The sequence below is a fragment of the Balearica regulorum genome, chromosome 12 (genome assembly GCF_011004875.1).
Source record: "Balearica regulorum gibbericeps isolate bBalReg1 chromosome 12, bBalReg1.pri, whole genome shotgun sequence".
NCBI classification, from domain to species: domain Eukaryota; kingdom Metazoa; phylum Chordata; class Aves; order Gruiformes; family Gruidae; genus Balearica; species Balearica regulorum.
Genome location: NC_046195.1, coordinates 16,915,890 through 16,943,534, shown reverse-complemented (window position 1 = coordinate 16,943,534; position 27,645 = coordinate 16,915,890). Strand labels below are relative to the sequence as shown.

The 27,645-nt window shown below is 40.0% G+C and overlaps 1 protein-coding gene across 7 annotated transcripts in view; it reads right to left on the bottom strand.

Moving 5' to 3' along the window:
* Positions 1-27,634, bottom strand: part of CHD2 (chromodomain helicase DNA binding protein 2) — a 69,467-nt gene extending 41,833 nt beyond the window's left edge. For 2 of the 7 annotated variants that reach the window (XM_075764423.1, XM_075764425.1), the window contains exons 1-2: positions 13,952-15,919; positions 13,483-13,616 (exon numbers count right to left, since the gene is read on the bottom strand). In XM_075764423.1, coding sequence (XP_075620538.1) covers positions 13,483-13,544 — 62 coding nt within the window. In that variant the 5' untranslated portion in view covers positions 13,545-13,616; positions 13,952-15,919. Of the gene's footprint in view, positions 1-13,482; positions 13,617-13,947; positions 17,152-22,670; positions 22,732-26,883 lie in introns of those variants that run through there. The other 5 variants (XM_075764428.1, XM_075764424.1, XM_075764427.1 and 2 more) reach the window with 5 other exon arrangements.
* Between the last annotated feature and the right edge of the window lie 11 nt (positions 27,635-27,645).

Below are 27,645 nucleotides of genomic sequence, written 5' to 3'. Positions count from 1 at the left end.
TATTAGAAACAAGCAGCAGCTCTGGCATGGCTCTCCACTACACCCTAGTATGGCCAGTGATTCAAAAATCCAACATCCAGTTTCTGAGACAGGCCAGCACCAAATACTGTATGCAGGAAATATCATGTTTCTTGCAAAAAAGAATAAATTGAGCAGCAGAAAGAAGCTTATACAGATGTGGCTGGGGCAGGTCCTGTTTAAAGGGTTACACCAATGCTGTGCAGACTGCATTTCTCAAGTATCCAATAACAGGGGAGCAGAACATCAAATAGGTGTATTTCTCCTTTTTTTTTATTTTTCCTTGACATTCAAATGGGTTAATATACAGAATATTCACTTAAATGCAGGCTGCTCAAGAAAACAAAGAGAGGTCAAACTATTTTAGGTGACCAAAATATGCAAATACCTTTGCCCAATCACTCCAACATCTATTTTTCATTTAAAAATCCAATTAAAGAAAACAGAAAACTCATTACAGCATATAACATAGATGCTAGTAAGGCAGCATTACAAATCCCACTCTGTCAACAAAGCAAAACACAGTGTGGCAATAATAAGATCGTAAACCTTTTGAACAAGGAGCATCTCTTTCCAAGTCAGCTCCTGATCTGCAGCGAGATGCTTTTGTAATATTTAAGGACATGCTGCAGATGCAACATCATGAAAATAAGAGTCAGGAAAACTTTGCAGAGGGAAACCAGACTTTTAATTTTTCTCCCTTTGTACAAAACTACGAAAGTAACAAGATCCATTAAAGGCTCTGCTCAGATTTCACAATTCAAGAAAGAAATAATACAAAGACAAAAAAGCAAAAGCACAGGTACAATTGCATACAATTCTACAGAAATCAATGCATGCTACAGATGGGATCGCTAGAGTCAGCTACTATTCATAGGGAGATCCAGATGCAAATAGGGCTAATTCACACCACGGAAAGAAGTTTTGTGCTCAGATAAAATATTTTTAAGGTATCTGTGAAACCCAACGGTGCTGGCGGCCCCCAGCAGCAGAGCTGCTCCTGTCTCCCTGCACAGCGGCTCAGCTCCCGGCTGCTGTCTCCCAGGGAGCGGGCAGAGGGCAGCAGCCGAGCGCTGCCGGAACCTGCTCCAGAAATCCCTCCAGCACAGGGCGCACAGCCAGGCTCCCTGCCGCCATTTTACAGCCATCCCTCTTCCACCATCTTGCGATTTCCTTGCAGTGGCGGCTGCTGCTCAGGGTCTATCACAAGTCCTAAAATGGAAGGGTGCAGGATGCGCAGGGGAGAAAGAAACAGTGGTGAGTGAGAATTTCTAAGGCTGAAGTAACAGAAACGGAGCTTTTTCAGGAAGGAGCGGAGGGTGAGCCATCACCGACGGTTGCTGGTTTCATCATCCCGGCTTGGTTTCAAAGGAGATGAGAGCATCGCATTGCTTCCTCCTACCATGGGGCTGGAAAATCAAATTGAACTACCACCCTTCCAGGCTGCCTGTGCCTGTCCCATTCCTATTTGTGATAACCAAAGGCACAACCGTCTCACTACATACACCCTGCCACCACCTGTCCCTTCCTCTGCAACTTCCAGTCCCCTCTTCTCTGCCACGGCCCTCCATCACCTCTCCTGCTACACCCCACTGCAGCACCATCCACCACATCTCTCCCTGCTCGCCTGCAGTTCTCCCATGGTTTCTCACCAAGCACATCCATGCATCTGCTGACATCTGCTGACATCTGCTTCCAGTGTCCCGTTCAAACACATCGCTTTGCAACCGAGTCTACTTAGAGCAAGTGATGAAACTTCTCTGTTGGAGAATTTTCAGAGTTTTAGGTTTTTTTCAAGAAAACCAAGGGAATTTATTAGGAAACATTGCCACACCACTCAAGGAAACGATGGTCGAGCAGCTCTGGGGACAGCCAGTTTCCACGGGCAGGGCTCAGCAGGACACCATCCCACAGAGCCTCCTGCGGGGACAGGGCCTCGACCTCCATGCAAGAACAGGATCCGGAGGCATCCAAACCTCCACTGTCACGATACAAAGTGGCAACAACAGGCTCTGGTTGAGTCATAGTGGCATCCCACATTGCACAAGGATGCACAAAAGAGGAAGACACTTTTCTTATATCAGATTTATTAGCAATAGCTGGAAGAAATTATAACAAGCCAGACTAGACTGAGGCCAGACGGCTTTGGCAGTATTTGTTTAAAGGCAGAACTGCAATTACTGGCCTCCTCCCACTCTGGAGCTCTTTGTTTCTCAAGGCTTTATTTCAAGGACATAGGGACACAGCCTCTCTGCACATAGCCATAACTCATATGCTTTATCCACATTATCATCTGGACACTATAATAATTTTTTTTTTTCCCCTCAATATGTGAACTGTGTCATCTGAAAAGAGGACAACTTCTCTAGTAATAGAGACAGATGACATACACATCTGCACGTCCAGGTATGCACACGCTTGCCCTACTAAGGAAAGAAATGTAGATGAGAAGCAGTATGTCCTTTTTAAATAAACAACCCCATATCAAGGCCAAAGGATATGTGCTTGTCTTTATTTCTACAATGATAGAATGAAAACAGAGAACTGAAAAGGCTAATTCCACAAAATAATCTTTTCTAACTATCACCAAGACAATCAGGAAGCATTTCTACCTGCCAACAGAGTATAAAGGATTAGCAACATCATACGTCAAGTCAGGCCTTACACTGTACATAACTGGAGATTTAAGTCCTCATTTCAGAAGCTATTTTTGGAATATGTCCTGCTTTAATGCCCCTAAGCTAACATCCAAACAAGACCTACTTTCAATTAAACTTGTAAGTTGGGGATAAGCTATAATTAATTGTTGCAAAAATCACAATTCAACCAGTCCACCCCTCTCCAAATTCAGCAGAGAAAAACCCATGAACATCAAGAAAGCTACAGTTGGACAGTTGGTAACTTCCTTGAAATGAGAAACTCCTATAAAAATTGAGATCTGCTAAGACTAAGCCAAATATTTTCCCCTGGTTTCTAAGAAATACTTCAGGCTATAATTCTGTTTTAATTAAGAGCCTGCTCCTGACTTGAGGGGGAAGAAAACCAAATCATCCCTTACCAAGAAGGGCACATTCCTTCCAAGAAATAAGTAGCTGAACTGCAGCGATAAGACCCTTTACAATCAGGCATCTAAGTTTACAAGGCAATTACAGCGTGCCAGAAGCCTCCTGCCTTAGCATTTAATATTTCACATATGACTTCATTTTATAGGGGATCATCTTCGCTAACAGCAACAAAACATTTTATAAGCTCTCAACAAGTACAAACAGTATATACGTTTCCAGGAGGTGAAAGACAAGCTGAAAAAATCGCCCAATATGCATTTCTGGAACCAAGAGCTGAGAAGGAAACAGCTCTAACGGGGACCATTCTGTCCCAGACTCTAAAATTTGGCTTTTGATAGACAGACCTTCAATTCAGCCAAGGGGATAAAGGAGGATTAACAACCCAAGACCCTCCCCACAAAGCCAGGCTACTCCTAGCTTTGAGAATTGTTGTGAACATTTTGAATCTAAACAAGTTTGAATCCAAACAGCAATGTTCCGCTGGGCTTTGCAAGCTCAGCAGGGACTCGGCACCAGCAAAACAACCCCGTGCAGGCTCGAGACGGTCCTTGGCACAAACTCCCGGGGCTGGATAATATCAGGGGCTGGATAATATCAGAAACCAAGTTTATTGTTCCCCTTCAGCTAACATAGCTTAACCCTTACGCGCTGTTGGACACAGCTTCACGAGTCCTGTGGATAACTGACACCCAGGCGTCCATCCACGTCTTGGCTCGCAGCCACCGAAAGGCCAACAGCAGGTAGATGGGAGACGCCTCCCCCTCTCCCACCCATCCTTTCTGCAGCTCATGTCCCCAGTACTCACCATGTGCCGATGCCAGCACTGACTGGGCCGCTGGACTTCTCCATGACCCATCCAAACTTGGTAACAAATCAGATGACTAGCCCAGAGAAACAGCAAAATAGGTCTCAATTGACTTCGTGAGTAAAATCAGGACCAGGCCCTTACAGGAACTGGCACCAGTGGAAGTATACTATATTTGGCAGCACAGACGAGTCGCAGAGGAGAAAGGGGACAAGCCAGATCCCAATTTTGGGGCAGCAACAAGCCAGCTGCAAGCCAGCCACTCAGTTAGGCCACCCTTGGGTCCCCAACATCCCTCTCTGGCAGACTGCAGCCAACTGTCTGCAACAGCTCAAACATTCCAACTCCATGGCAACCTTCAAACATGCGGGGGTCATGTGCCGGAACCAGAGGTCAGCCCACCGGACCTGCTGCCATACGGTGCTACCAACCCATGGCACAGCAGCGGGCAGACGACCTGCGATGCTCAGAAGTGAGCGGGATGTCTCTCCAGATCAGGTGTATCTCTCAGATCCAGCTCTACCAGTAAAAGAGGCTTCTCAGACCCTGCAGCTCTTCAGCAAGGGCTGCCAACCTCACCCATCCACCAACGACACTGGCCCTAGATTTACTCCAAAGCTCAGATCAGCAAAGCCAGTGCAGGCCACCAGTTTAAACTATTTTAACAGATGTGTCTTCCTTAAGTGACCTACACACAAACCGTTGTACATGCAAAGGCACCGTGACAAACCACACAAGATGCTAACGCACTGACTCTGCTGGATACCGTGTTGCTGTTAAACATTTCCTTTGAATATGTGATCTATAAACATGATGTTCCCTATTATTATGTATAAACATATATGAAATGTCTACATATACTGCAAATAAAAACAAACACCATCAGTAAATGTTGATGTATGCACCCAAGTCACACAGTAGCTATAAAAAAGCACCAAACCACATTAAATTTCATCTCTAGGTTAAACAAGCCAAGGAGAGAAACACAAGACTGATTCTGGCTATAGATCATCTGATGAAGAGTGGATAATATTTGACAAAGAGGGGATAATACTTGGCCCACAGAGGACCAAGAACTTCATGGGATCTACCCCTTGCCTTGAGAAAAAGCATGAGCAAATCTTATAGTAAGTGTAGCCAAAGCCATACAGACAGTCCACGGACCTTGCAGGAGGGCTAAGTGAATGACACTCAGATTGGGATACTGGAGATAAATTAATTCCTAGTTTTTTAGTTCTCTTCATTTTATTCTGAAAATCTATTAAAAAGAGTGATTGGTGCTTGCCTGCCTCCCAAGGCAAACGATTGTCTGAGTGATAAGCTTTGAGAAGGGTCAGTCAATGCCAGAGCTTTTCCCAACTTCTTCCTGCAGGCAAAAGTGGAAATGGGGGGAAGGGAGGAAAGAAAAATATTCCTGCTACTCTACTACCAGCACCCACGTGTCACACATATTTCTAACAATGACTGGTCCCAAAGAAGGAACTTAAACTAGAATATACTAAATGCATCCAGGCTCTTCATACCGTTTAGAAGTGAGTCTCCAACAGCTTTGAATACACACAATATAATTTGGTCAACTCTGGGCAGGCTTTCAAGGGGCACAACAAACACTCCCAAGGTTACAGGGTTGTCCCTACCAGATAACCAATGTGTCCTTCAAAAAAACCAGGGAAAAAAAAAATATTTCCCCAACCTCATCTTGTGATCAGCAATTTTTTTTTTCTTAAATAGGCAAGTGAGAAGAGTTACCATGGAGAATATCCACTTCTTTCCCACGTGACTGCAAACCTTGCTGGCAGAGGTTGGGTGTTAATTACATTTACACAGCACTAGGCACGACAGGGCCATGGTGTTACTGTAAGGACAGGGGGATTATGCCCTCAGCAGGTATCCTAGCTAAATAACCATTTGAATCAGGCTGTGAAGGTTTCCAGCCTGGCTCAAAAGAGGGAAAGGGAGGAGGCAGAGGGAAATCTTCACACACATTCTGGCCACTGCTACTTGCCCCAGCATAGGACTACCCAAATGCCAAAGGCAAAGCAATCCTGAGCACAGAGCGAGCTAAATATATCCCTCACTGCTCTGCTGCAGCTCCCTGTAAAGCACATTGGGCTATCTTGAATGACAAGTATTTTCCAGAAGTGGCGGTTTTCTTCTCGACTACAAAGACACCACATTCTGCTTGCATAAGCAAGCAAAACGAGCACTTCATTCATGATTGGGAGAGCTGACTCTCTGGGCTCTGATCTTTGAGCCAGAGGCTGAAAAATGCCTGGGATGCTTAGTGGGAAAAGAAAAAAAGCAAAGAAAAAAAAAAAAAAAGAAAAACCAGCACAGGGACAAAAGGAGTCACAACCCGTCTGCTTTATTAAGGAGCGCCATTGAGAATCTCCAAAAGCGGCATCCTTCCCCTTCCCTGCGCTGAAAGGAAGGACAATTGCAGCTCTCAGGGTTTTGAAGAGGGCCTCCCTCCCTCCCGGGAAGGCAGCAGAGCGTTTCAGCCCCACATCTACCATCGGCAGGAGGACCTGGGCTGGCTCCGGGCAGCACCCACCACCGAGCCCTCCCCTCACCCCGGGGCACTCTCCTCTGCCCGCAGCCGGGCCACAGCACGAAGGGAGCTCTGCACACAGGCAGCACCCCACTTTCTGCAAAGGGCATGTAGGTGCATTGGGGGACTGCTGTGCACACACACAATTTGGGTTTACATTAGTACAGAAAGGATTGGTTTGTTTTTTCTCCCTTAACATTTGCAAACTTCCTTTAAAATCTAACGGATTAAAGAAACACAGTAATACGGACATTTAGGACTCAAAAAATCATTAACAAGAACGTGAAGGTGCACAAATTCCTTTTTGGTTCCAGATGACCTGCAGTTCAGAAGAGGGGAGCCTGACCTGGCCAGAGGGTTTTATTCCAAGTGACTGTTAAAAGCTGATTTTAAACCAAGAGATTTAAGGCTCATCACTAAGCCTATGTTTTACAGACAGCACACGGCATTCAAAGCTCTCAACTGGTGACAACTGTGTAGTTAGGAGCAGAGGTTCCTCTCCGTGAAAGAGATGCAAATGACTCCTGTAATTAATATATTAGTAATTCCATTAAGTCATCTATACCTAGCAATAAGACTTGCAAGAAACAAGTAGTTACAACACAACTTTTTCCTAAGGAACCAGGTGTTCTGGAGTAAAGGGATTCTTGCCATTGCAACACACTTGTTCATAGCCGGGGTAAAGGTTCAGGAGCAATGAAGTGTTCAGCATCCCGCCTGCAAAGTGCCCGGTGCTTGGCAAACATACTCCACAGAAGCCCTGCCAAGACCAAATGCCGTGCGAGCATTACCAGCACAATACCAGAAGGGAATCCAACATCACTGTTTCAAACTTTTTATTTCTTTAACCTTAGAAGTCAAGGCCAGAAAAACACATACTACAGCATAGATTCTCTCGGCCCACAGGTAAATATAAAGCAAGCTGTATGTTGAAAATCATAATTTAGCAGCAGTGCTGCACAAGCAGTGATATAATGAGAGCTACTGCACATTTGGAAAGTCTCATCAGCATTTTGCTTGTATCCAAAAGACACTCCCTGCTCCAAGAAAAAGAGGCATTAACAGCATGACACTTATAAAAGCTTCATTGCAAGTCACTAGATGTGACTTTTTCATCTCGCCTTTTTTGCTTTCATTTCAAGGATCCTTTACAAGATATAAAGGCAGACTTTACAAGCACACCACTGCCTGCTGAAAGAGCATCTTCAAATAGCATTTCTGCACACATCTTTTAATAAAAGCACACCAGAAAAAATTTATGTAAGACACCATGTCAGTAGAACAGTACATCCTTTGCTAGAAGGCTGCTTATATCTAATTATGGTAATCCAGGCCATCCCCTCCCCCAGTGCTGTGCTGTTTGTATTTATTTTCCTTGAAGGAAAGGAGAGAGAATGCAGAACAGAGTCCTTCTCCATCCATTATCACCATCTTCCTGAGCTGGATTTCAGCTAGGGGCAATGGGAGATTTAGAAGCACTTCTCCATCTTCAGAACTTAACAGACTAATTTAACATTGCAATTCCTGTCTGTTGTCTGCAACAGGAAACAAGATACAGTGGATATACACACCTCCAGGTTACGTATCAGGAGATGCAATTGGAGCATAAAGCTGCCAAATCCACCCAAAGTAGGTTTACCTCAGCTGTCTCGAGTCCAAAAGCAGCAAGGCCATGGCATCAGAAGCTTCAGTCCAGTCCCTACAGGCCTGCTCAGGCCCAGGTACTTAACCACCTGGCGAGTCTCACTGCATAGGTACCCTCATCTGCTCCTTAAAACTAGCAGTGATAAGCCTGAAGAGAGAGACATGCCAGTATAAAAATTCCTCAGAGACAGGCTTAGCAACTCAGTAACCTGCTAATTGTACGAACAGCTTTCTGAGATGAGGGGTGAAACATGAAAACAAAGATGGGAACTGGTTTCTCCCTGTACCGAGTTGGAGAGACTAAACCCAAATATCACTACCTTCCCAGCCCTCCCTCTGAGCCCTCAAACTGAAGCTAACAGTGGAAATGTTTGTTTTAACGCAAAACATGGTTATTGCAGCCCAAATGTGAACAGCCCTGCCACTCCCAAGACACACATGTGAGATCCCGTGTTCTCAGCAGTGCCGGCCCCTACGAGCGGTCAGGGTATGACCCTGTAGCATACAACATTATTTCTCCAAGCCGTGGGAGAGTTCAGCTTCAGCTTGTGTAGGAAATAGGGGAAGGTGCAGGTAAGGGCAACTGTTGCCCTCAAAGTACAGGAGGTAAAACATCAACCCAACAGAAAGCAGAACAGGCTCTAATCTACAATCTCAGCAACGTCAACTCCTCTTGGCTGAAGGCACTAATAAATTTAGGCAGGACCGCTGCAGGAGCACGCGTGCGCACACGTGCACACAGGCAGAGCAATGCCCCAGCAGCCGCACACGCTGTGTGCCACAGCAGCGTTTTTGCAGGGTTACAGAATCACCCAGGTGAGCTCTTTATTCCTATTTTTCCATTTTTATTCAGGAAAATGGTCACGCATTTAGAGAATACATAAAATTTCATTAATTAGCTTAAGATGTTTAAAAACAATACAGAAAAGATCAAATTTCAGCTAAATGTAGTTTCTTGCAGTTGGTGAGCCATTTTTATAGCACTGCATATATTGTATCCACTCCTGGCAGCAATAACAAAACAGGAAACAGAGAAGTTGAAAGTCTCAGAATTGTGCATTTGTAATGAGATGAGACATTTCCTTTGAGAGGGTAATGTGAAACAGAAGTAACAAAGCAAAACAAGAACAATCTCCTTTGTGCTGCACTCAGATTACATCATTATTCACATGAATTCCTTGCACATTATTCCTTTTGTGTCCTGCACGGATCAGGCATTTTCCCTTTTCAAAAATCCTCCGGAAAGTTTCATAAAGGGTTAAAGCTTAAAAAGGAGGGGGGAAGGGGGGAAGTCCTTGTTAAAGAATCCAGCAGTGCAAATGAAACCGAAAGACTCAGTACGTACACTATGGCCACAACAGCTAAAAAATAACCCATCAGCCTGGATGAAAAGCTGAAACCCAGAGTCAGAGGAATTTTAATAAATGTTTAATGTTTCCACTCGGCTCAGAAAAAAATCAGTTGCAAAAAACACACATTGAAAGCAAGGGCAAGTTTTTGTGATTTAAGGATGTTGAAATCCATAGGGCTATTAAAAAAAGGCCAGATGTTCCAGGAATACTACAGTATTCTGTAATTCCTTTCAAAGTTAAAAAAAAGAAAAAGAGAGAAAAAAAAAAGCCATACCAAAAATAACCCTGCTCCTTTTCAAGTCACTTGCTTCTCAAAATAGCCTGCGCTATTAAAAAAATAAAAATAAAATTAAAACCCATGCCCGCCAGACGAGGGGAAGCGAGGGAAAGCAGCAGCAGCCGCCACGCACTCCACAGCCACGCTCCCAGTACATCCCAGTGCACCCAGCAGAGCCCGGGGCTTGTGTGGGAGAGCCCGTGCGGCGTGCGCAGCCATCATGCGCAGTCACGGCTCTGCCGCCGCACAACCGCCACCGCCGTCCGCCTGTTACCAAGCGAGCGCAGCCAATCGCCGTCCCCAGCGAGCACAAGATGGCCTTTGAACTCCCCACCAGCAACTTCCTGCTGTTTTTAGAGTACACACAGTGCAATGCAGTATGTCTGTCAGCTATGCGGCACAAAGGAACAGCCATTTTGTGACTGAACTGGACCCGCACCAAAATGCCAGGCAGTGCAGCCTCCCCCTCTCCTTTCACAGGGAATCGGGGCTTCCTGAGCGCTACCGAAACAAGAAAGGGATGCGCTCTGCTTCCATCGGCAGCCAGGGAAGGCAATTTTTGTTTAACATCTTCATTTCCCTTCTCCTCCCCCCCAAGTCCTCTTTCGTATGTACCTACATCTTCATAAAATGGCTGCCACGTAAAACGAGGGTGTTCTGCTCTGCAAGGGCTGCAGCACACACTGCAAAGCACTCTGCCTCTGTAAGGTGGCCATCGAGCAAAATAACCGCCATTTCAGACCTCAGACTTCCAGCTCTCTGAACAGAAAACAGGCTGAGATCTAACCCACCACAACCTTTTTTTCCCCCCAAAAAGAGGATGTTTTAGTGCTAGAGAAGCTAAGAGCTGGACACAGATGCAAGGATTTGTTCAGTCCTGCTGCTTCCGTAGCAGAAGCCGTTCCCACACCAGGCTATTTAGGCAGTGCAAGAGCAACTCCAACAGATGCAGGGTGAGGGGAAACAAGAGGAACAATGTATCCACCGTGTGTTACTTGCTATACCCTACAACACTCACCCCTGGACTTCAGGGGGACCCCAGCCTGCCTCTCACCTCTGCGGCTCACATTAGGGTTGCACCATGCATGTACCCTCACACACCATCTGCCTTTCAGAAATGCAGCACAGAAGATGCTAGAAAACACACCAGGGTTTTGTTGAATTATTTAATGCAAGTCCCAGATACACGGGCGGTGGTTATTAGTAACTGCGGCATCCCAACTTTTATCCTAGGTGGAGAAAGTTGCATGAAATCAGTCAGCTTCAAGTTTGGAAAGATTTACTGTCAATACACAAAGGACAGGTGTTGCTGTTCACCTACAAAGGCACTGAGTACACCCCTCAGCTTAAAAACTGTAAAGAGTTAACACCATTTCCCTTCCCAAGGGTAATCATCTGTTTTGGGACAATTTTCAGGTATTTTTGTTCATTCAGCATATACCTTGGCACTTTCTCAGGACTGGAAAGGTAGGAGCTAATTCCAAACATATTCCCCAATCAGGACACTAAGGTAGTGTACAGGAATTGTATTTTCTTCTGCTTTAACACCTTTCTCTAGTCCTGCATTTTTGCTTCTCCAGCCCAGGTGAGTGGCACCAGCCCATATCCACCTTTTCCACCCATCTCCATCACCCAGGCCTCCCACCAGGGATTATGTCACAGGGCTTCATGTACTTCCACGGATATCGAGCTGGTCTCACGACTGGGGAGAAAGCTGGCCAGCAGCACGTGAAGTGCAGACATCAGTGCACTTCTGGGCTACAGTAAAGCAAAGTGGTGGCTTTACTTCCTAGAAATCATTTCCCCTACAACTTCAAGTCAACCTCAGGAAGTAAAGCCTATTTTACGACATTCAGCTGACTCACAGCTCAGAAAATAAGCTCGACAGGGCTCACTTACAAATATCCTGTGGTCAATTGTTCCCACACTTCAGGTAAGTGGATGTTACCCACAGCAACTTTATTTTGAGAAAAAACATTGCAAAGGGGGAGAAGGGTAACCTCACACAACAGGTGTCACATGTAAATTCATCAATTATTATAAATAACCTTTCAATGAAAGCACCAAAAGCACACATGACAGACTATGCAAATATAATACCCCTAAAGGACAAAAAAACCCCAAAGGTCTTCCTTCTGTGGAACTACTGCTAGATGTCTCCAATTTTGTCTCCTATTCAAGCATAATATTTCTAACAGCAATAAAATACCTTAATTCAGATTTCTTGAACACATTACACCTATCATTGCTCTTGCTGATAATCTGAACTTTAAAAAAAAAGCATAAAGATTTAAATAAGCTGAAATGCAAGTAATTTTTTTAAAATTGAGTTTTTAAGCAGTATTTTGTGTGCAGTATTTATAGTAATATAAAGATAGCATGGTTTGAAAGTCTGATGTGTTTTTAAACTGCATTATTCTAAAAGCTCTTTATAGGTGCTATATGTAATGCTTCAACAGTCCCTGAGGCTAATTTAGTTAATATTAATTTCGAATTAAACAAACTTACCCATATCCATTTTAGGATTTAAAATCTGACTGTAATTTTAATACAACTACAACACCATCCAAGTTTATGCTAGAAGGTTAAAGTAATTTGATAATATATATATTCCCACAGTATTTCAAGTTTGTGTGTTTAAGGAAGGTTAAATACTGGACATCAAGAATACTATTCAAACACCTGCAAACATCACATAGAGCACATGTGATACAACAGACAGTTCAGAATTCTTTTTTATTAATGTTGGTTAAAAATTACTGAAGACAACACCAGAGAAAAATAAACAGGCCATGATCCAATTAAAATTAACAAAATGCAAAATTCAAGTGTATTTACAAACTAGAAAACAAAAATGCATATAGTTTAATTTCCAATATTCGAAAAAGCCGATCCTTTAAATACAAAATAAGCAATTCAGTAATTATACTTCTGCATTCCTAGCAAACAAACATTTCCAGTATTTCATACTTTTCCCCACATCAAGGTTAAGTTTATAAAAATCTGTAAAGAATCTCATTACTCGACAAAAGTAAATAAAAACACTCCGAGCAAAAATATATTAAACAGACAAGCAAGGCATTTGGAGCCTCTTGTTAACAGTCCCAGCATATATTTTATAATACGAAATGCTATGACCAGCAGGAGAAAGTCTGGTTAAATTGTATCAAAATATTCCAAAATACCTAAACAATACCAAAGTTCTATAAGCTCAAATAAAATTTGAAGTAAGGGGTATCAGACAAACAGACACTTTCCAGTTTATATTTTAAAATGAGGTTTTTTTCATTCATGTAACTTTTTCTTGTGTCTATTTACTATAATTTACTACTACACCAGGCTTCTGTATGGCCCTCAGTTAAAGTTTAGACTTCTGAGATTCTTCAAAGAAAAATTTGCCTTGTATGTAAAATGGTGCAATGCAGCAATGGCTAAACCGACAAGGTCATTTTTCACAGCACAAAAAACCTAAAAACTGAAATTCAAAAGCTGAAAAAACATAATACAGAGAAAAGGGCTCCCCTGAATAAAGGTACAGTACCTTTTGACTATGACATGGGCCCTTAAGTCACAACACAACTTTCAGAAATTGCTACCAAAAAAAATTAGGGTGTGGCATGCTAACAATCTCAAGGTCATTCCTTAAAAAGGAAGCAAAATCAGTAAAATGTTTTGTATTAAGCACTGACAGTAACCCAAGGCTGTCAAAGTAAAGAGGGTATTCACAGGTTTTACAAAAAAAAAAAAAAAAGAAAGTTGATAGATCATACCTCGATGCATTGCTGTGGACTGAACCCTCCTCTCCTTGGCTTTTGTCCTTATTTCTCATCATCTTTTTATTCTTAAATATTAAGAGGGGGTCAGGGGTGTCTGTTTGCTTTGAAGTCCTGTGCCCAGGTATTTACTGTCAAAAGTTGAAAGAAAGGTAAGGTCCCAGTTCGTTTCACTGGCTTTCATTATCAGGAACAAAGTCCTGACGCTGCAATGATATTGTTATAACAATACACAACACTGATCAACACAGCAAAATGGAGATTTAAAACAAATTATCATTTTTAGAAGAAAAATCCGAGAATAAACACAGTAGAGGAGCATCCTGCAAACTTTCCCAAAGTAACACTGGATGCAAATAATCTCTGTATCTTATTGCGTCATCCCAATACAGCTCAAATCGGTCGAAAATCTAAGTATTCAAAACGGCAGAAATCTAAAAATTATTATTATTAATTGCTCACCTACCTGATCCATGCACCGCCGCCAGGACCAAGTCGATATTAGTTTCGGGTAGTGGAAAAACATTAGATCCAAAATATTTAAAGTTATAGAGATAAAATACGAATTTCAGAGAATGAAAAAAAATATATATTCTAATCCCAAAAATATGCTGCCGATAAAGCAAAAGAAGCGATAATTAGTAGAAAAATGTCCGGGGGAAAAAGCTCATTAGGAGAGCGCACAAAAATGGAGGTACGCCATGGCTTCTAAGCTGGAAAAACAACGACCTGGGCTCTCTCCACGGCTTCTTCTTTCCAGCAAGGCACGAAAAGGGAGCCCTCAAAAGCTGCTTTTCTGCCCGAAAAAGGTCCGCTCAGCCCCCGATTAGTGCCTAGGAGAGGCAAGGGGCTGTGGGGGCCCCCTGAGGCTGCCCGAAAGTTAGGGAAAGTTGCGTAAAGTGTTGGGGAAGGCACGGAGCTGAGCGCGCTCTCTCTAAGGCACAGCCGCCATCTAGAGCTCCTTCCCAGCTCTGAGCTCTGCCTTTGATTGACACTCTCTACATTTACCCCACAACTCAGGTGATGTACCATAGACCCACCCCTTCATTTCTACCAAAAAAAGAGATAGCCTCCACCTAAAGGGTGCCTGCTACCCCCACAGCCCTGGCTTCTTCCAACTACCCCAGCTGGAGGGGCACCTTAACCCCATGTGGCTCAGGCACCCTTTTGAAACCAGAAAGAAGTGGAATTTGTGCCTTTTGTTTTAAAGATTTGCTAAATATTTCAGTGCCTGGGCTAAAATTACTTCCTCCCTGGACAGGAAGTGGTGCTGTTACAAGCCATTTTGAAAGAATGGAAGTGGAGCTAACAGCCATGCAGCCAGCAATAACCCACCTTGGGGCTCACCCCACCCAAGGGGTAGCTTTTTTTCAATTCGGTGGCAGTATCCCCAGACAATAGGTTCTCCATTTGTCACCCAACACTGACACTTAAAGCTTGGGAGAAGGGCAGCAGGCGCTCCCAAGGGAGCCCTGCATTGCTGATACCCCCCTCCAGCTCAATAGCGCCTCCCTAGTGGTTTCCCCCCACAACAAAAATCCAACAGCTATACAATTTTCATTGGTTACACGAAGGCACTACTGTAAATTAAGTCTGACAGCATTAAAAGGGTTATTTCAAATTCCCATTCTTAACCCATTAATGTTCATTAACAGATTTTTAACGCAACAAATGAATTTTAAAGCCGTATAATAGCCGAGCTGTAGAACTGGAAATCAAGCAACACCTCAAATACAACATCCCAGCATAAAGAGGATGTATCACAGAGGAAATGGAGGAGATTCAAGCATCCCCTAACGTCTTGTTCTCTGACTACCAGTTGTCTTCCCACAAACAACAGACTCAAAGTGCAAGGACATCTTACATATTTGTAAGCATCACAAGAAGACAGCAAAATCAGACATTGGGGGACAGCTGGGGGAGGCAATGGGGTAACAGGGTAGTTTGGGCTTCTATGCAGACATCCATGGCACAGCATCCCAACAGCTTGAAAACACAGGCTTCTACCAGTAGAACCAAGACAGTCCCCGTCAACTCCTCCACACACTTGCCATTCATATCCTCCATCAACCTATCATCTTTCCACATCAAGAGGTTTGAGTAGGTAATCTCTGCTGCCACAGTCCATCGTTAAAAAAATTCACTTTACCGATTATTTACACAGGACCCCTTGCGCCTAAGCTACAAGAACTAAAACACACAATGCAAGACCATTCCAAGCAATTTTGGGCAACACTAAGGAAATCCATTCATCTGAACAGGGATCCCTTTAGGTTGGTCCCACTATCCAACTCCACCATATTAACACATGGCAAACCCAAACCTGAGCAAGCGTGTATCATGAAAATAGCTAGATTAAACAAGTAGGAACAATTCATTGTGGTAAAAATGGATATTTACAAAGAAGTGTGAGCAAGCCAAATGGTTAAAACACACAATGAGGTTTTGTGTGTATTTTTTTGTTTGTTTTTAAAAGAAAACACCTAGGCTATCCGAGCACCAGGTTTGTCATCTTGGCCCTCCAGCATAAAAAAAAAAGAGACAACTATGAATTTCAGGTGAAACATACATAGGAAGGTGGCTACAGTTTAACTATTTGATCCACAAGAAACTTGAAAGAAAATTGGTTTTTCAACATTAGAACCATTTCAAAATTAATTTGTAAAGGTTAACATGTCATCTGTAGCAATATGAAAAATAACTCCATTTTTTCCTCATCAAATACATCGTACAGTATCACACAGCTAGGTCTACATTCAATAGCGGTAAAGCAGATTGGACACTCATACAGAACAATTTTGAGACAGAATAGACTGTTTAGGAAGTATGTTGTCCAGGAAATCTGTTGAAAAAGTTTCTGTACCCATACGCAACTGAAGAAGCATACCTAAAAAAGTTACACAAAACATTCAAGTACTCCTTTATTGTCATATTTGCCCAGCCTTCAACTGATATCAATTCCATCTTGAAATAACTTCAGAAAGTTCAGAAGTACCCTGACAATAGGCCAAGTACTGAAAAACCCCTAACATTAACTGAATGAACAAGCCAGCAAATAAAAATTCATTGGAAATCATGGCAAAATGAAGATAATTTGCAAATGAAAACCACATTTTACATGAAGTATAGCACAAAATTTTACCTTGCCTTTAGTGCTTAGCAGCTACAGTATTTCTCACTTTAATAGCAACCAAAAATGTCACCCACTTCAATAACAACACAATAAAAAAAAATTCAGCCAGAAAGGACAAACACAAAGTGTGAAAGAAACCAAAACCTTTTATTTAGTCACTTTCAAAAAAACATTACATTTTCACCAAAAGGGTAGCAACAGATCTCTTAGCAAATGAATTTGCCTGTTATGCATACGTAACCCAAGAGTAAAATTTTGCCACCCAGTCCTCAAAAAGATCCATCACTGGATAGTCACTGATAACAGTCCCCTGATTAATTCAATTGCAAAGTCCATTTTGACAGGATGATCACAACCCAGATCTTCTCTGGTTTAATAACACGAAAGTCCACGTTTTAACATCCTTTTCTTGGACAGACATATCACAGCACTCATGCATTAGTCCATTTCCTCAACCTCTCAATCAACAGTGGAACTGCCATCTTGGTGTCTCATTCGTAGACTCCTTTTGACACTCTTCATCTGATTGGATTCTTTATGAAAAATTAAAAGAAAAATGCTGTTGGAATACAGATCACATCTTTGTACTAAGACATTCAACTACTGTACCTTGAAGATAGTTCAAACATATAACTAATGCTTCATTCCATATCACACATTCCAGAACATCTACTTTTATCATGAACAATGTCAAATCATCAGTTCAAGAGTCAAAAATACAAACTTAAACAAAATTATAAAGAAGTAGGGGAGGAATGATTAGAAGCTCAAGAATCCTTTCAGGCTCTATAAATTCTACTTGTCATTTCTCCATAGCTTTAAAACACTACAGAAATCAATAGTGAGAAATCCAAGATATTTGCTCTGGCAACCATCTTTATTGGACTGACCCATCTACTAAAGCTGACGCTGCTTAGTAGAAAACCAAGTTTAATTATAATTAAAGTCAAAATTTTTAACTGCTGTCCATGCTCCTTTCTTCAAAGGGATAGATCTACCAAAACCAATGTAATAGGCATGAAAACCGGTTTCCTCTATACAGATGGTGACTGGAGACAAGACATTCCACCATCTTAACCAAGTTTTCCAGCTCATGAAAGTCATACAGTGCAACAGCAAACACACACTTAAAAACAAACGGAATGACTGGTTTAGTTACTAGTAGGAAAGGACATGTTAGAAGTCAGATGAAAATGGTAATAAGTTACACTAGTTGCCTTTAGCAAGGCCACCATACTACTCCTGATCCATATTCCAACTTTACTCTTCATATTACAACAACCAAGCCCACAGGTGAGTGACAAACCAAACTGAACAAATAACTTCCACATGGATAAATACAAACCAAATGTTCCCATCTTTACATTTTTCTTCCAAGAAAAATAAGTTCATATACTTAAAAAATACTACTACTCTTCCTAACGTGCAAAAATCAAGTACAGGAAGTTACTAAGTGTTAAGAACATCGTTTTAAAACCAATGCTAACTGTAGAAGAGACTGACATACAAAAAAGGTTTTAAAAGGTGATTTTGAGTATCTGCACTCCAATGTCAATTCATTCTTTTGAATCTGTATGGCTTTAACCTCATTTTAGTCCAAAAGCCAACTCCATCACTATGTTGTTCCCCTGATAATCCTGGGCAGATTCTTACAACAAGTGATGCAGAAATTACCCACACTACAGCAAAAATCAGTGGAGCCATCTAGTGGTCTCTGCCTCATCATTCCAGTTTCCCCATTCTCATTTCAAAATAACCAGTTAGAGCAAACAGCTATGGATGGAACCAGTGCAACAAGCCTCAGTCTGACTTTCATAACTGCCCATATATCCTGGTTTGTATTCCTCTGCAGACTTCCTTGTTTTAAATATAATGGAAAAGTAGTACAGCACATAGAAGTGGAATCCAGGATCTGGTAATTCACATCTCATTGTGCAACATGTGTAGTTGTAACAATGTTCAATCATGGGATCTTCACATTTCAGAAATAGAAATTGAACACTCAGGTTTGCAGAAAATCTTTGTTTCAAGCATTCAACTCACCCTCAGTTAAGACAGGAATTAAATTTTGTGCAAGATTTTCCCCACACACACACTAAACTGAAGAAACAGGTTTTTGGGGCTATTTTGGTAGGGTTTTTTCGTTCTTATTGGTTAACTAGCCTAATTTCAAATCCATTTAGGTATGTGAAGAAAAAGTAAAGCTTTGAATATGTTTTGATGCTAATGCCTTGACTGAGGTACCAAAACACGAAAAATAAACCACCACAAATTTGTCCATTATTGTCACAATCAAATATTCAGAAGTGGAAACCCCATAAATAAGACCTTTCAAATAATTTGGATTGATATTGTAAGAAACTGAACATAAGTAAATTTAATTACTTGCATCAGCTTTCCCCATCTCTCAAAAATATAATTTAGTTACATATTAGTCAACCTTAACAGGCCCCTTTCAGTTGGGTTAGCCTTCTGCCTTAGACACTAATGAGATCTGCCAAAAGCAATTTAAGCACAAGTTTCCCTACTAGGTTCACCTACATTTGGTTGTACCAAAAACTTTGTGAGTAACCCCACCACATTCATTCTAAACTCTTGACTTTGTAAAATAATTAGCAGTAAGTAAACAGGACTGATGATATATTGTGATTAAGAACATGCTACAACAGCCCTTGTTCTAAGAGTTATTAATACATCAAAAAGATGCCACAGTAATGGCCAAAATATTAATAGCAATCTGTGGACTTTTTCATGTGACATCTACATTTGCTTTAAAATATTTCACAGCATTTGTTTACATATGAATTAAGCCACATTGTACTAAGAAGTCTCAATAATATTGCAAAAATATACTCCTCCACTGACACATACACAGTGATCCTACACTTAAGGTAACCATTGAATAGTCCTTTTTTTTTTTTGCTAGATGACAAATATTTAATTCCTTCTGTAGCATCAGTTAGCCATCATCCCACTTTTTCAAGCTTTATTATCTACTATTTACTGTATTTGTCTCCAAACACAGTATTTTGGTCTTGATAAATAAGGCACCTAGGTAATCATGTAATAGTTTCAAAGTTTCCTTCAAACCACTGGTAACATATTGACACTCCATATTGACAGAAACCATTCACAACCATGCCTAAAGGTTTAAGGCAACAGTTTTGCAACATCTGAGTTTACAAAGTTTTCCTCTTCAGTTTTTTTGCCATTAATTATTTGTTGCTCTAGCTATTAAGAGACCACAGCAATAAAAGACACATCTTATGGCCAAAACCATAGCCTCAGCAATTTCATGTCTATTGAAACCTTGCATTTCTTAAGTATGAGATTGAAGACCAATAACAACATGTAAAACACCTACGCATCAGCACAAGTGTGTAAGACACCAATACATTTATCAAGTTGTCCAGACTGAAATCTCTCTCACTCTTGAGACTTAAACTTAAAAGCCAAGGTGACATACTGCTAGTAAAAGGAATTCACTTCACTCCAACAGAGGGAGCTGAATGGGCAGAATGAGGTTCTGAGCAAACCAAACCTGAAGTTCTACACTTCAAAGTTCATTAAAGCAAGATTTTATTCTCAACACGCCTCTGGTAACTTTTACACTAGAAGAAAAAGTAGATGTACCATTTATTGACATCTAAAGTCCATTATGATGTTCGGTCCAATGTTTAAAAGTAACTAAGTACTCTGGATAGTCCTAAGTCCACTTTTACCACTATTAGATGTTCCGTAAGCACAGCAGTAAAAGCACAGCTCATGTACAATCGGGTATTTTTAGCTACAAAAGGCTGTTTGCCAGGTTTCTCACATTTAGAGATTAATCTCAGGTAAGATGTGACTTTATTCACAGATGCACTCTTTTGTGGGTATTATTTTAAAATAATAGATTTTAGTGCATTAAGCAAAGCATGCCCACTTCAATAAAGCTCCTGGTGTTTCAAAGCATTTTCACCCTTCTTTTAAAATACAATAAATTAAAAATCCATGCTTCAACTAAATATTATCTATGTTAACCAGAGAGGGTAATACTAGATCTTTCAAGATCCATACATTTGGACTTTTTTTACAAATGCATTTTGAGGCAACTTCTTTTGAAGACAACTGTTTCTTTAAGCCAATTAAGAGTTTCACATTCACTCCTTCCTTTTGGGTAAGGATTATAAAAGAGAGAAGGATGGAAGAATTACTCAGTGTGTAATCAAAAAGACAAATTCCTGCTCAAGAAACCAGATCTGACAACAGCTAATTTACAATCCAATGAGAGAAAACAGAAAAAAATGCACAAAGATGTAGGAAACAGATAAAGATTACTATCAAAATGGAATGAGCCACATGTTTATAGATTATAGCAGATGACTGGGGAAAGAAGGCAACAGCAGACAGCATAGGAAAGGTTTTGAGAAATAGTAGGAAGGAGTCACATTTACCTCTAACATAGCAAGAAATATGCTGCTCTACACACACTTGCAGTGTGAAAAATAGCTTAAGATTTCTGAAAGAACAAAGTATTAAAACTTAACAGAACACAGCAGAAGAGATGAAACATTAATCAAAGATCATCGAAACTGAGTACATGTATGCACAATAAGAACTGAATTCCTCAAAGTCAGTGAATTCTACAGTTTTGCTTCAGGACTGAACGCTCAAGTGATAAAATTGGTTCAAAACAGAACGTACCAAAAAGCAGCACAGGGCCATGACAACATGGTCTAACGAGGTTTGTGCCTTGCCCCCAAATACTCCTTTTTCCTTTCAAAGGAGCTCTACACTAGTCTCCACATCACATGGTATCAGAAGAAAGCATGGGACTTTGGAGTACGAACAGGGAGTAGCCACTTCTCTAGCACCTGAAGCAGCATAGATGGCAGCTTGTACAAGGTAAGCACGGCTGCTGAAGGTCTCAGCTAACATTGGACAGTTAAAAATCACTACCATCTATCCACTGAAATGAGAACATTTGGAACATTTTCTCAAGCTGTCTGCAGTCTAAGGAAGGCATTACTCAATCAGGTAGCATGTCGAACTGAAAGAACTGTCTCCAAGAAACTGTCTCTTTTAAAGAAAAGCCTGTATTCCAATGCATAGTTCTACAGGAATAGAACTTTCACTAAAAAAAAAAGTTAATTCATGCACATGAAATGCAATGGATGCCCTAATTAAAAACGTAGAATCAACGAGTCTGAATTTTAAGCAGACAGAAGACAAAAGGACTTGGGTCTTTCCAGAGACAACTCCCAAGAGAGTCACAGAACGTGCTCGAGACAGTAAAAGGTCATCAAGACCAAATTCCTTTTAGGAAACTGGAGAAAATCCTGTATTCACCCAGTATAGAACTGAATTATTTTTCTGCTCAAGCCTGCCAATTTTGCATTTTGATTATATGGGGAACGATTCCTAAACGAAGTCTATCAGCTAGCTGTTTAACACAGGAAAGTGTATCAGCATTGCATAATACTTCAACTTTGCAGAAAATGGTATGAATGAAGAACAGAAACAGAACAATCACAGAACAGGAGACAGTTACTATCTGCTCAAGACTCTCACTGATCCTGACAGAAGCCTAAAAGGACAACAAGCCTAAAAGGACAACACAAGATGCCTGTAAGACAAGTTCTTCCTGCCACGATACTTTCCACACCATTTGGTATCCAAATTGTGTGTAGTATTTCTCTGTAGAGACAGACATTGGTGTACCAAATCCTTCTGAATGAGCAACTCTATGATGTAATAGTTCTCAACTAAATACGGAGTCAAATCACAGAAGCAGACCAAAGAACCACAATTAGATATGGTAGCTGTTCTCCAGCAAGACAGGTTGACAGTACTATTTGAGTATAGCTTCACTTCCTAAGAGTCCAGCAAGAATTCTCCCATGGTCATTTTAACTGAGCCTTCCAGAAACACACGTGCGCACACAGACACACTTTAAGGAACTTCAGGATGTATTCAGTCAAAAACTTCAGCAAGTTAAACAGTACAGCCATGTGTGCTTGTTGTATTTTTTAAAGCTAGAAAGTAAATGTTATTAGGAATAACAACTTACCAGTGCTTCAACCAAGAGCAGTTATTTTGCTTAGAGTGAGTAAATCAATTCCTCAACACATCTGTAGGGAAAATGATATATTAAGCACTTGAATTAAAAGAAAATTAAAAAATGAAAGCTTAAAGGGTCTAGAAGACCAAAGCACTAGCTTTAAGACTATTACAAAAGCCCTATCCTCAAAAAAAAAAAAAACAAAAAAACAAACCACAAACTTTCCCAGCAGATCACAGCATATAGTACAAAAGACATTTTTTATAAAACATTTGAAGTATCACTAGGCAACCTGTTACCAAACAGGCTGTGCAAACCACCCATAAAATTCAAACCCAGTCCTGCACACAAATCCCTTGAGAAACAAAGCAACAACAAAATAACCTTTCTTGAAATTTTTAAAAGATCAATTGGGCATCAAGTGCAAGTATGCTGAAACTAACGGATGTGTCCTTCACATTAAAATAATTAAAATACTCATTTTACTAAGAGGTGGTATCAGCTAGATGCAGCAGAATTATTTAACACAGTAATATGGAACAAATTATCTATATATGGGCAAGGCCCAAATTTGAAAACTCAACTTTGAAAATGCTTATTGGCAAACCACATCAATAAACATTTAATCAAAATCACCTTAAGCAGAGGTAGTAAGATAAATTAAGACCTAAAACTCTAGAACACCTCATGAACCCTCTCTTTTTTACTGTAAATTTCAATTGCATGAAGTCATCCACTATCATGAGTGATACAAGTTATCCACCTAACATGTACAAGTAAATGGCTTCTCTCGTGATCTCTCAGAATCTACTTATACTGGAATATAGCCTCAAATACGTAAAAATCAGTATCATGGTATGCATAATATTCTACAATTTCTAAATTCTCCTCTTCAAATTGATAGCTACTCAGATATGTAGAAAGAACACTGTGATGAACAGCATTGCAATTTTTTTGTTGATGTAATTTACTTGAAATGATTAATGTGGAAAAAATCCCTTTAGAAAGGGGAAATGATAAAAAATTGTAGTAGTAAACTGACACAAACATGCAGAATATCCAAATGAATATGAAATACAGAGGTTGAAAAAATGCATTTAAAATGTGATCCAGCAGCTGCTATGAAATGGAAGCACAAAACTGAAGTACTTCCAAAATGGTGGATGGGCACTTTGTAGAAGAAACACAACATGGTTGCCGAACTTTGATCACCCAAGAGGCAGCTATCAGTCATGCAAAGCAAAGACATGAACTAGATAAATAGGTTTACTTATACCCTTTAAATCTCCTTCTGTCCTACGTGTACCATTTCGCTAAAAAAAAAAGCCACTTAAACTACAATTTAATATATGAAGACTAGGTAATGTGAATGACTGAAAGATTTTCAACTTCCATCTCTCAGCCATTTTTGAGAGTTTACAGCAAAACTAAACATACACCATCTGAATTCAAGTTGATTCCTGTTTTCTTTAATTCTAGAGTTAGCATCCAGTTATGGTAATTTCACAGAAACTTTAATGAGGATACTTTATATGACTTGATATCACCACGGAAGAACAGCTTCCTCTGCTGAAAAAGTTACTTAGACTCGACCAGAACACGTTCTTCTGACCTCAGCAAAATTTTGCAAAAGGAATCTAATATTTGTCAGGGTGGTATCACTTAGCATTAGTAAGACTTCTCTACTCTGAAGTGAAGGGATGAACCAAACAATGAAGTTTTGCAAAACCATCACCAAGATGTTAACAACGTATTACATTTCATTCATATGATCACACAAGTGATCATTTTTACACCATTATAAAATTTACCACTGTATTTTGAGTTTCAAATTTTAATATCCAAAACACATTCACTCCCTGAACTACAAAAGGCATTACAAAAGCTGACGGTTTACACCAAGAGCCACGAACTATAAAGCTAGTAAATACAAGTTTCAGCTGAAAAAAATTAGCCTTTCAGATGAACACCCGTATTTCCTGTTTAGTATTCAATTTATTTAGTGTCAAACTAAAAATCTTTATATCAGACTACTTGCCATAATTGTAGCCACATTTGTAATAAAAAAATCCATCTCCAATTTAAAAATAAACATGGATTTATTTTTAAGGTATTTACAGTTGTGACACATATTTATTTTTAAATTATAGGATGAGATGCCATAAGTGCAGTACAGCCGACACCACATAAAACACGCCTTGCATCATAGGTCCATGATTCCTTCACCAAAAGGCTGGCACTGCTAGCTCTAAGAATCAGGAAAGCTTATGTCCTTTCACAGCATGAGGTGAGGTCAGATGCTCTAAAGCTCTTTACCTGACATCAGATTCTTTCTCAGGATAAATTAAGAAAGTATTTCAGCAATGATGATATGTATCATCACACCAATGTTTTTCTATATAAGCTGTCAGTGCTACAAATTAATTCATGAGAATACTTAATATGGCATTGTATCTCCACAGAGGAATAGCTTCCTCTACTGAAAAAGTTGTTGAGACTCAACCAGAGAGCATTCTTCTGACCTTATCAATCCTCATTAGCATGCTGTAGGGTGGTCATGAACTTAAAACTTTCCTCAGGTCCCCAGCAGCATGCATCTAGCCTACTGAGGTCTACCTAAACTAAAGATCAAGCTGCCCTTTACTAGATGAAAACATGTTGCTCTTACAAGAAAAGGCAGTTCCAAAGAGCTCACAGAAGTAACAAGGTAGATTTAAAACTGGTTTTATTATAGTATCTATTCAGCAGAAAGAGCATTATGACAATATAGGAAATATGTAAAACCATTGAGATCAAAGTGCTCAATTTCATATTCATCATAAAACCACCAAGATGACTCTGCTCTTGAGCACTGTATTTTTTTTTAAGAGCAGGTCAATTAAAAGTTGCAGCTTTAGACATTTAAGGATTTAACATTAGGAATACAAGTCCCGACTTTGACAAGTGCAGTCCCGTCATTACTGTCAGATTTCTATGTGAATCAGGCTAGTCTTGCCTTTATCATAATAGACTGTGCAATATCTGGTGATCCTCTAAACTGAAAATTCACGTGGGATTTCAAATATGTTCTGTTGTTCTTCTCAAGGTACCAGATCATTTCTAACACAAACTTCTAATTCTCAAACTTCACATCACAGTTACACAATGAAGTTCTAGAACATACCTAACAACCTTGTGGTTAGCTGTTTTTTGTTGCAGGACATCCATGGTGTATATGACTCTTATCTACAGATACTATTTGAATTCCATCTTGCATATTAGCAGTGACTTAGTGCAGATAAAGGTTTATTACAACCTAAAGAGACATTTTTAAAAAGCTTATGCAAAACTGGTGTGTGTACATATGACTTCTCTTATACGAACAGGCTGAAGCCTTCATCCAAGCCAAAGAGACCAGCTGACTCAGGTAGGGGTTCACAAGATTCTTATCATGATAAATTATGTAATTTTTTAAAAGCAAATTATCAAGGGCATTTTTGAGAATCCTGATACACGTCTTCATGAGGGCACCTTACGCTCTGAGGTCCTGAATACGTACTGAAGTACTTTAGCATGGTAAGCTGTGAAAAGGAACCAGTTAAGACAGGCAAACAAGATCCCCAACTTTTAATTACACAGTAGTGAAAGCATGACTCAAATGTAACACGTTACTCTGTCTCTAAATGCAGAACCTTACAGTGTAAAAAACCAAAGAATAATAATCAAACGTTAGAAAGCTGATTTGTTTATACTGCAAGAAGGACAGCAAGATACTTCATAACAACTGGGTGCAGGTTTAGGCTTTTAGAGTAAAATTTACACTGAAAAGGTAGTATCTAATTTTATTGTATAACAACAATTTCTTGGAAAGGAAAAGCTTATGAGTGTCACTTGCTAATGAACCAATACCTGGAACTGAAGGAAAAGCATTTCTAAAGTTTGATTAGACTCTATGTCCTTAGTAGAGATGGCAATCCCCATAAGCACAGCTTTATTTTACAACGTGTTGACATGGTCATTTAAAAAAGTCTTTTTTATGGTGACCACAAAAATCTTAGAAGATATGTAAGAAGAGATTAACACTACTGTATTTAGTACATGCTAACAGTATTCAAATGCATTAAAACCTGAAAGAAAATTCAACATGGTAAAACATTGTAGCTTAAGTGTTCAATGTTTATTTTGCTAAACAAAAGTTACTTCAAGGATAATTAAAAAAAAAAGCTAACACAGTATAACATACCTGGTACGCACAGTACAGAATTTTGTTCAAGGTCTTTTACCCAACCAGCCATCTGAATCTTTGGAAGCAAGAACAATATCCAGTAATAGCCTTTAAAGAAAGAAAAAAAAAAAAAACAAACAAACAAAAATAGGTTTGTCTGAAAACAAAGGTACATACATATTCTACCTACAGTTCTAAAGTTCTCAACTGATAGAAACTTTTTCAAAACACATAAGGTGTCTTACGATTAATAAAATTTTTACCTATAGCACAAAAACGTAATATTCTATCCTTGCCAAGCATTAGCATTCAGGTTTCCAAAAATGAGAAACAGGCCCCAAAAAATCTCCTTCTGCATGAATATCCAAAGTTTAGGGTTATTACTGTTACCTACAAGCTTTAATGCTATAAACTCATTAAGTACAAAGAACAGTTTCTAAAATTCAACACCTTTTCACTAGTGAAGTGGGGCATATGGAACTTCTGGGTTTATAAGAAAATACTGTCATTTCACACCAAATACAATGCATATGTATGCATATACATATATATAAAAAGTAACAATCCACTTACTAAACAGCCTCAGTAAACTAAAATTTATACAGAAGTAGCAGCATAAACGTCACATTATTTTAAGACAGCCTACCCATATCTGCAAAAAAGGCTTAAAAAAAGTCCAGATAATTTATAAAATGTGTCCCCTCCAATTTAAAAATTTGACTTTTCCCTCCCCATCTGCACAGTAGAAAAAAGGCAAATCCCAAGGTTAAAAACAAACAA